Genomic DNA, 10,915 nt, shown 5'->3' on the forward strand with positions numbered 1-10,915 from the left:
GTGTGTGTGTGTGTGTGTGTGTGTGTGTGTGTGTGTGTGTGTGTGTGTGTGTGTGTGTGTGTGCGTGTGTATGTGAGACGTCCCTGTGGTGTGGCGAGATGGCGGAACGAGGGTGGGGTGTGCGTGGGCGGAGTGGTGGGACGGTGGCGCACAGACAAGCCAGTTCCGGATTGTCACTTTATCCTCGGGTGATTCTTTTTTCGTCTGGCCGATCCTATTTTTAAAAAGTCAGACTTTTGCGAGGTCTTTTTATAACGCGTTTCACAGTGACAACGCTTGTGTGCAAGCCTAACCTGAGGCCATTTGTTGTGCTACATTCACGGCAGCAGGTTTTTTTTTTTTTTTTTTTTTTTAATCCTTCCACCCCCTGCGCAGATTTAATGAAGCAAATTAGGTTGACCAAAGGGCTTGTTATTTCCTTCATGCTCCCCTTTCAAATTTCCACTGCCTTTTATGGCCTATTGACTTTAGTTAATAGGCCAGTGATTGTGGCCATGCAGTCGCTTCTTATTGGCGCTGATAACGTATCAAACTGCAAACACATGAAGTCGCTGCGCTCCGTCTGCATTGAATGCGCTTGTGTGAAAATGGGTTGCTTTATTTATTTTGGATTTTTTTTTTTTTTTTTTTTTTTTTTTTGCAATACACCAAAATTTGCTGAGCTCACCAATCATAAGTACTGTCGTCGTGCCACATGATATTGTAACCTGGACTACTACGTTTAATGACACGGTGGAAATGTTTTCAAATTAGGAGTCGGGGGCATATAAATACGTCAATAACGAAACACAATTGAAAATCAAAGCTCAAGTTTGACATCAACCGCACCGTTTTACCTTTTGCACACCATACGACAGCGTTCTCTTGGCTGGCTAGCGAACTAACTTTCAACAAAGACGGCGGCTCCCGGCGTGCGGTTGTCACCATGCCCTTTGGAGTCAGAGGCGAGTCGGAGCCTATCGCAGCTGATTTGGAGCAAAAAGCAAGATTACACCCTGGACTGGTCGCCAGCCAATCTCATGGCAGGGCACATCAAGCGGCAGACGAGCATTCAAGATGTCACTGAATGTGAAAACACGCCGCCTGCCCTGAAGTCAGGCACATGTCAATGTGCCACCGTCTGCACCGGGCCCTGAAAACTGACTGCACATTTCACTTTTTGGAATAATAACGCTTCGTCATTTTGAGAAAGTTGGGCTTCATTTTGCCATCGTGCATCAGATTGTCACTCGAAGGTTCGACTCTCTTACTTTTTGTTATGATGACTTTTTGTTACTCGGGGGTCTTGTAGGTGCACAGTCGCCGGGACAGGAAATGAGGCCGCTTTAGATCGTACACGCTCGGAAAAAGTGCGTTGGTGTACCTTGAGGCCAGGTACGCACGAAGACAAGCGGCGTTGTTTGCATCCCGATTTGGACCCTTGCCTGCCAAGGACGTCAAACGGAGACTTTCTTACATCTTATTAGATTGTCCTACAAGACCATGGTGTCAAAATTAAGGCCCGGGGGCCAGATCTGGCCCCGCCACACCATTTTATGTGGCCCGCGAAAGCAAATCAAACATGGCAACTTCCATGAGACTTGTGAAAATATGTACCAAAATTTCAAATTCTCATATGTAATAAATAAGAAAGACATTGTAAACATTTTCTTGTGGTCAAACACCTCATGACAGTAATTTCAACAATAAACCGTTGTTCTTGACCTCTTTATATGATGCCAGTCATAATGACCCTGCAACGGAAATGGGAACTAAAATGTGGCCCGCCATGAAACTGTACAAGACGATCAAGAGGCCATTTGCGAATGGCCAAACCGTGATTACAAACCGAGACAAGGCGACGTCGATTGGCGACGGAAAGGGCGAACACTGCGGCCTTTCAGTGCAACTGGCACAGTGCGCTCTTGAGTGATTCTTGCCCACGTTGCCACACACTGCCCCTCTTTCTCCCGTACCTAAAAAAATGGTCCAAGATTCGCCGCCTCTCGCTCGAGTTGGGTCCGTCCAGTCCCACGACAAAGTCGTCGCCGCCGAGGCCGCCGTGGGGGTGGCCGGGGGAAGCGCTCGCGGGGGGGGATGATGGATGAGGGTAAAAGCTAAATTGGCGACGCTGGCGCGACTCAGGCAGCCTCGCATTCCTTTGCCCGTTCTCCCCCCCTGCCTGCTTCACGACCACGGCGCTTCCTGTGAGGCAGGAAGTTGACCCCGCTTCCTGTCCCGCTGCTCTTTCATGTGGTCACTTCCTCGTGTTTTGCCAGCTCTGTCGCTCCGGCGTGTTTATTCAGAGCGCGGCGCTCCTGGCGGCCGACTCGCACAAGCCCCGCCGCACATTTTTTTGCTATCTCAAAGTACAGAGAATGTTTTTTTGTTTTGTTTTTATCAGCCGGTCAGTCCCGAGTGACTGTCAGATGACAATGTAGCTGAAATGTTCTTTTTGCCGCCGCTCTTTGCACAATCCGCTTTCTGCTTTCCGCCGCGCTGCGGAACCTTGGCTTTTGTAACCACGCTGAGGAATGTTGATTGTGATGACTGGCTGGCTGGGAATCCTGTCTCCACGGTTTCCTAAGAGATAGTAACACGTTGGCTGTGATTACGATTGAACTTTGCACACGGTGATTAGCTGGAATGTTGAGATTCCTCGTGCGCTGCAAGGTGAGTCGGAAACAGGGAGGGGTGGGGGGGGGGGTCAAAAGACCCTCGCCTGTGTCACACTTGATGTCGCCAAAACGAAAACATACACACACACGACTTGAAATCCCCAAACCGTAAATGAAGCCAAACGCTTACGTATTACTTCAAAGTCATCTTCACCCGACTTCGACTTCGACGGCTCCCGCGATGTTCGTCTCTGAGTCACTTCATGCGGTGGGGCCTCGAGCTACGAGTTGAATCCGTTCCTTGACGATGCTCGCAACCTCGAGGTACCGCCGTGCTGTACTTCCGTCTGGCACCCTCGAGCGCAAGAAACTGCGAGGAGGCGAGTTTTTCAGCCAATAGCCCGAGATAGGTGGCACATAAAATAACGTGAAAAACGGAATTTGTAAATTGTGAACCGACAACATGTGATGGATGACGACACTGACTAAATGAGCCATATTGCTTTCTTCGCAGCTCATGGTATGGAAGCCATTTTGTTCCGCACGGGCCAGTGGGTGGAAAATGGTGGCTTTTCCGTTTACGGGAGAGTGTTCCATTTTTGTTGGGTTTTGCTGAGCACACTTTGTACACAAGGTGAAAGAAATAATGATTCAAAAGAGGAGTCGGTGAAACAAAGAACTTCCAGATCCAATCTTGACATCAAAGCAGGATAAATGAAGAGATCAAATAAAACGGTGACGTGACAAAACGCACTTTGTCAATTACGGGCACAAATGAATGCAAGATGGTGAAGAGTTAATAATGGATTCTTTGACTCAAGGTAAACCGGCGCAGAGACTTTTCGGATCGGATCGGTGTGATGCGCATTGCAGTCGGCGTCCCCGTGAACTTGCTGTCAGTCCTCTCAAATGGCTTCATTTGAGACTTTCGTTGTGAAAATGTCATCCCCCCCCCCCCCTACTTTGACAATAAGTGAGCTGTGATTGAATTTGTGACGGACGATGGATGTGGCGATGAGATGAAGCAAACGAGAAGGCAGAGTAGAAGCCACAGATGTGATGCACAGGAGCAGGAACACATTGGAGGATGTGTGTGAGTGCGTGCGTGAGTGTGGCCGAGGCTCATGAAACACAATCGTTCCCCTCCTTGCCTCGTTGGGTCCTTAAACAAGCGTTTTGGCTCATCTGAATCCACCAAATCCCAGCAGGCTAGCGAGCTGCTTCTCTCTCTATCTCTCTCTCTCGCTCACTCTCTTTCTCGCTCTGTGGTTTTCTCAGCAGACCTTTGGCCAATATTCCCGTTCATTTGTTTGCGGTGCTTTAGTGACGCCCCACTTGTTCCTGGCACAAAAATACTTGTCACCCGGCAACGACAGTGTGCCGAATTAAGTTAGGAACAGAAGAAGAAAAAAAAAAAAACAGGATTGTGTTTCCTTCGGTGTAGAGGAGACACAAGTGGAATGTGCGTTATCAGTGTTTTGTGCATGTTAAGAGATAAGACAGTCAACGTATCGACCGGGTGGGTAAAGTATGGCCGGCGGGCCACATTCGGCCCACTCTGCTCTTCCATCCGGCCCGACGGGCGTTTACATTACGGTTAGGAGGTAAGCAGCAGCATTCTGGCCCAACTGGAGACACTTAATGGAGGATTGGCTGACTCAAGGCATGAATTCATGTTTCAAAGTGCTGTTGAGAAGGGAGAGGCTTGACTTTAGCCAGCTGCCGAAGATGAAAGAAGCGCGATTGTAACAACGGCACCAATTTGCCGGTCCAATTTCAAATCACTGACCAGTTTAAGGCCCACGTTGGAGACTGCTGGCTTAAGATCAGGAGCCAGGGGGCCCCAAGTCCGCAGGATAGGATGTACAAGGGCCACTGGGACCAAACACCATCATTTCAATCATTTCAGTTATTTGCCTGCTCCAGCCGTCGACGCCAAGTGACATTCAAATGGCACTTTCTTATCCCCCCCCGCCTGAGTCATCTTTCCATCGGTCGCGCTTGTTTTGAAAGAAGCAGCAGCTCTACGATGGATTTGCACTTGAACGGCAAGCCAAATGTGTTGTGCGTTTGTTTGAAAGGGCAAAGCTCTCACTCTGATGTGTCCCCCCCCCCCACCCCATCCTCCCTCCGCCCTCCATCTCCAGAACTCCATCAGGCACAACCTGTCGCTGCACAGCCGCTTCATCCGCGTCCAGAACGAGGGCACGGGCAAGAGCTCGTGGTGGATGCTGAACCCCGAAGGCGGGAAGAGCGGCAAATCGCCTCGGCGACGGGCTGCCTCCATGGACAACAACAGCAAATTCACCAAGAGCCGAGGACGGGCCGCCAAGAAGAAGGTAAATGGTGAATGGTGGGCGGGGAGAACACATACAGGAGGTTGGCGGTAACCACATTGCTGGTTTCCAGAGAAGTTTGCGCGGCGGCGTCATATGTCAAAAGCACTTGCTCATTTCCAGCATGCCGTTATTGGAGTGACAAAAATGTTTTCTCACCGAGCTTAACACAAATAGACATCTTTTTTTTTTTTATATGGAATTTTTTTTTTTGTTGTTTTTTATGGTACACTTGCATATCTCTTTATCTTTTTTTTCCTATTGGGGGGGAAAAAAATCCTCCGGGAGAAACTAAAGCATATCACAATCTCGGGAAGGAAAAAAAAAATGGTGCTTGCCTGTGCAGGTTTCACTGCAGATAAAACATCTTTTGAATGGGATATTTGACTTTTAAATTGATGTTATTTGGAGATACCTTGAAAAAATGGATTGCCACACTCTTTATTTTTTAATGAGAATGTGTACAACACCAGCTTTTAATTGCACATTCAGTCATGGAAAAAAAAAACGATATACAGAAGAGGAAACGTGATGGCAAAAAGCAGTTTCGGCAGTGCCACAACGATGGCTACAAAAAAAAAAGTGACTTTGGTTACCATCAGGAAAACCCTGAAAAACTCTTTTGAGCTATCTTTTGTTGTCGTCATATTTGTCGGGAAAAAAAAATGAAGCTTTAACTTGCACTGAGGATTTAAAATGATCAGGAAACTGAAAAACTAAAGGGTGGTCTTATAATTTTTTTCTCCATGCCCCGATTGGTCGACAATTGTTTCCCCTTTCATGACGCCAAAGCACAAAAATGTAGATCGAAAGGTTCATTCTGTATCTTCTGCCACCTAGTGGAGGAGTATTGCATTTTTTTTTTTTTTTTGCCTGTCACTGTACAACGTTGGCAAAAATCGTACTTTTGAAAAATCAATTCATTGCAAATTTATTTTCCTCAAGATTGCGATTGTGATTTAATATGCGATGATTTTTTTTTTTGTACGGTTCATCAAACAAAAGCAATCAATTCAGATGTATTTCAAATTTTTTTTCGCTGCCTTTGCGATTTGAAACTTGCCTCGTACCGCGCCGTGAAGACTAACAGTCTCCCCGCCTGCCCACAGCTGTCCCTTCAGAGCGGCCCGGACGGCGGCGCCGACAGCCCGGGCTCCTACAACAAGTGGCCCGGCAGCCCCAACTCGCACAGCAACGACGACTTTGACGCCTGGAGCAGCTTCAGGCCTCGCACCAGCTCCAACGCCAGCACGGTCAGCGGGCGCCTCTCGCCCTTCATGCCCGAGGACGACCTGGGTGAGGCGGAGGCGCACCTGGGCTACCCCGGCGCGCCGGGGACCAAGATGACCGCCACGCTGCCCAGCCTCAGCGAGATGACGGGCTCTTTGGGACACGGCTCCGAGAACGTCATGGAGAACCTCCTGGACAATCTGAACTTGCTCTCGCCGAACAACTCTCAGGTTGGCGGAGGGGCGGCCACCCCCGGGTCCTCCCAGTCCTCCCCGTCTCCGATGATGCAGTCCAGCCCCGGGTACCCCCCTTACAGCTCCCCCAGCATGGCGTCGCAGCCTCAGCAGGAGTACCGCAAGTGCGCGTACGGTCAAGCGGCGATGAGCGCTTTGTCGCCCATGCCCATGCAGACCTTGCCGGAGAGCAAGCCCGCCTTCGGGCCCGGCATGGGTCCGTACGGCCACGGGTCGGTACAACTGCCGGGGCTCCTCAAGGAGCTGCTGACGTCGGACGCGGACCAGCACGGAGACCTCTTGCCCTCGGTGGACACGGCGGTGTCGCAGTCCGGCGGGGGCCGCATGCTGCCGCCGTACGGCGGCGGCCAGCACGTGGCCAAACTGATGGCGGCGGGGAACGGTCACCCCCACGGCCTGTCCCACGCTCATCCGCACGCCTCGCCGGCCATGAACGGCCGTCTGCTCATGTCCCTCAACCACGGCGGCAGCTCGGCGCGTCCGCCTTCGGCCAAGAACCAGATGCAGATGGCGTACGGGCTCTCGGGCCACCTGGGCGGCGGCGGCGGCCTCGGCGGCGTGCCCGGCGGATTCTGCCCGCTCAACACCAACGGATACGGACGGCTGGGCCTGGCGCCGCCCCCCCACCTGGAGAAGCTGCCGAGCGACCTGGACGACATGTCCATCGAGAAGTTTGAGATCGACATGGAGACCGTCCTCCACGACACTCTGATGGACGGCGACTCGCTGGACTTCAACTTTGAGCCGATGGTGACCCAGCAAGGCTTCCCCCATGGGGTGAAGACCACCACGCACAGCTGGGTGTCTGGCTAGGCGCTGGGCTAGCGCAAATATAAAACGAAACAAAAAAACAGTACAATCAACCTGACTGATTTTTGCTGTTTGGTCAAAAGTTTCTTCTTCAACATTCCTGTTTGAAAACTACTTTAATCGATCACTTGAAAGATAAAAGTGCCAGCCAGGTTTTGATCGACTGGAATTGTTCATCTTTCCAAACGAAGTGCCAAATTTGCCTTAACGAAGGAGCGTTTACGCCACACCACCCTCGCTTGGGGGGGTCTGTTGAATTATCCAGGAAGGTTGAATCAAAGGCAACTGGACTCGATGGTTTTCGAAAAGGCTTCTTCAGTTGTACGCGTCCGGTAGACTTCTCCGACCTCCCCGTAGTGAACTAGAGCCGTCCTTCGTTCCGGAACTGGTCTAGCGGGGGCACAACTGACTGCCAACCAGATTCGTTTCCAAGGTGGTCCCGACTAATTTGGTCCGCCTAAGACTTCAGTTCTACGTGTCTGCTCGACAGATTCGATTCTCTGGTGGTGCCTGGACGTTGTTACGTCGTCCTCGGTTCCAAAACGTGCCTCGCGGCGTTCCGCCTGGCTGCGAACCGAAATGGTTTTGTAAGGGTGGACTTGAATAGTTTCGTTTTCGTTTCCTCCGACTTGAGTTCCAAGTCTCTGTTTGTCCACCTGACTGCCAACATTTTCAAGGTTGTGTTTACGAGTTCGTTCTCCTAACCGGTGTCCGCGGTCCACTGCTCTAGCCTTGTGGTGGCCCGAAAGGGCTTGACGTCTCTCTTCAAAGTCACCGACCCCCAGTTGCCTTCCATCCCACCTTCCTCGGACCATGAATTTTTTTTTTTTACCGTGAATGCCTGACAGCCAACACACCCAACGATCATCAGCATAAAGAAGCTGCCTTTCCGCAATTTTGCGGCCAACCGGCAAAGGTTGCTGGGGATCCCTCTCTTTGCGTCTCGAGAAGACGCATTGTACAATCAGGTCTTACGTGTGTGTGTGTGTGTGTGTGTGTGTGTGTGTGTTTGTACTGTCTAAAGAGACTATGTCGCGTTTACACAACAGAAGCAAAAATCCCAATTTGGTTCCAAGAGAAAACTGGATGCTTTTTTGAAAAGAAAAAACAAAACAAAAAAAAAAATGTTTGTACGTACTTGTTGAGCCGCTGCGTGCCCCCTGAGCATCTCTCGATCAGACCTTCTGCCTGTAAATAGCTTAAGATTGTATTGACATGACATTGTACTTGTTTTACTAGATTGTCGTATATTATATCGATATATATCTCAGACATAAATTATTGTGTTTAATATAAGATTTATTCTTGTGCAAGACCTGCATTGGCGACCTTCATACCGCAGGGGGGGCTGTTGGAGTCGTTCTGTCCTGCGGGCTGGAAGGTTTTTGTTCAGATATATCAAAATATCGAGAAATATATAGAGAGAGATGGATATCGCACAAGACAAGTCAGATCTTCTCTTCAAGGAAACACGCCGCCGTGATCTTTGACGGAGGCTCGCCTTACTCGTTCCTTCAAGAAATCCGAGTGACTGTCAATTGCGAGCGGTTCTCGGAGTGCTTTTGTGCCGCCGTGAAACAAGCCAGAGGTCAAGGCGCTCTCTTCTCAGCGCTCTTTTCAGATTCCGCAACCCCCCCGCAATCATTTGAAATCGGTTTTCGACGTGCGGCGTTACACGGGAGTCGGAGACGAACGGTTGCCCGTCCGGGAGAACGTCGTTCGCCGAGACTCCCGTTACAGCGAGCGGTTCGGTGCGGTTCAATTCATCAACATTTCAAGGTCGCCTTTCCAACGTAGAAGTTGAGAATCCGTTCTCCGCGTCCACATTCCACTTCTTGGCACTTTTGCGAAACGCATTGAACAACATAAAATTGGAGTCCGAGATCGTAATTCCGTGTGGAAACTCGCCTCTGCATCGTACCGGAAAATCTTGTTTGGAACCCTAATGGATGCATATAGACGGTAACACGCCTTCTTGTATCGTTTTAATATACTACCTTGATACCAATTCCTCTTTGGACAGAGTCATGTGGGACACAGAAAAAAAAAACGAAAGTGAATTCGTGGACCGTCCACGCCATTTTGTTTGATTCCCAACTCGACTGGAAACGTTTTGCGCGACTGAACCAAAACCGTACGTACCGTTTGGTGGAAAAAACTGGCTTGATTTTTGCTGCACATAAATACTGCACATGAAGGGGGGCTGGGGGGAGTGTTTGCACCACTACGTGTTGAGTACATCCAAGTTTATCTTACAAACGCGTGTCCATTTTTGCCTCGTCGTGGAGGCTTTTCTCAAAATGGAGGCGGCCTTGAGACGAGCTTCTGGCGCCTTTGTTTTGGCTGTTTGGTTTTGTGGCAGATGAAATACGAACATTTCAAAATGTGTTTTGTTTTGGGTGTTTATTTTTGTTGTTTTTTTTTTTTCATTATCTTGTGTTTTTGATATAAAGACGCCCTTAACGACGAAGCTGCTCTTTGGCTTTGGTGCCACAGTTGTCGCCTTTCAAACATGGCCAAACTTGCCTTTAATTGACATGTTTTATGTTTAAAAAAAATGATGATGATGATTACAAAAAAATTATATATATATATTCTGTATATATTTGTGCCGGTCACTCAAATGAATTGTTAATGAATCAACAGGGTTCACACTAAAAGTTAAAAACAAAAAAAACAATGTAAATGATATTTTGACATTGACGATGATTCAATCTATGCATTGTATTTCTTAATTTTATGTCGCTATGGTTATATTTCTTTCTCTCTTTTTTTTTTTTTTTTGGACTTCATATGACAGAGACATTTTATTGTAATATACATAGCGCTGTGTTGTTGTTTGTGTTGTTCCTGTTGACATAGTTCTATTGGGGGGGGGGGGGGGACGTTTATTTAGAGAGTAGATGATGCAGTGATTTCTATGCTAAGCTTTTGTAAACTGACAATGTCGTTCTTTCTTGTATTTAGCGCGCGTTTTCACAACCCACAAAGCCAATGACGATAGCGTATTTACGTTTCTATATTCAGACATCACAATGCAGATGAACGGACGAGTCGGGATCTTTTTTTTTTTGTCTTGTGTTATTTTATGCATTGCAAAGAAACAGCTGCACTTTGAAATCAATTTTTTTTTTTTTTTTTTGGTTTCGTATAAAGTGCAAAACGGCAAGAAAAGAGTCCCCAGATATTTTCCAATACAACATCTGTTACATTTAACTTATATACCACAGACGTACACGGGCTGTGTCCTTTGCAATCAACACGACTACAGTATGTTACTTTGTTCAATATAAATGTATTCAATCATGAATAAATGTCCTTATGTGTTGAAGCTCTGCGTTTGCTTTGCATCCTTTCAAAATACACGATGAAGGAATGACTACGTTTGAAATGATGATGGAAAAAAAAAAGATTCACATTACATTTTAAAAACTGATAAATAAAAGTACTTACAAAGTATGTTAAAAAGACCAACTGACACCCCCCACCCCCCCAAAAAAACTCAGACGGGAAAATAATTATCGAATATTAGGAATGGATTTTTTTCCCCCCATGACAATTGCCGCATTTCAAAAGTTCCACATTTTTCAAAAGGTAGAAAGCTGTACACCTCGCATACCCCCCCGTTGGTTGCCGCAATATCAAGCAAGCAAAAATACCCGCATTCGCTTTAGTGCGGCCCGAGGTT

At 48.1% G+C, this 10,915-nt stretch overlaps 1 protein-coding gene across 1 annotated transcript in view; it reads left to right on the forward strand.

Moving 5' to 3' along the window:
- Positions 1-10,558, forward strand: part of foxo1a (forkhead box O1 a) — a 33,697-nt gene extending 23,139 nt beyond the window's left edge. Inside the window, exons 2-3 of the mRNA XM_019894676.1 lie at positions 4,745-4,936; positions 6,043-10,558. Coding sequence (XP_019750235.1) covers positions 4,745-4,936; positions 6,043-7,230 — 1,380 coding nt within the window. The 3' untranslated portion in view covers positions 7,231-10,558. The remainder of the gene's footprint in view (positions 1-4,744; positions 4,937-6,042) is intronic.
- Positions 10,559-10,915: the final 357 nt, after the last annotated feature.

Source organism: Hippocampus comes, unplaced genomic scaffold, assembly GCF_001891065.2.
Source record: "Hippocampus comes isolate QL1 unplaced genomic scaffold, H_comes_QL1_v1.1 scaffold89, whole genome shotgun sequence".
In the NCBI taxonomy this organism is placed as follows: domain Eukaryota; kingdom Metazoa; phylum Chordata; class Actinopteri; order Syngnathiformes; family Syngnathidae; genus Hippocampus; species Hippocampus comes.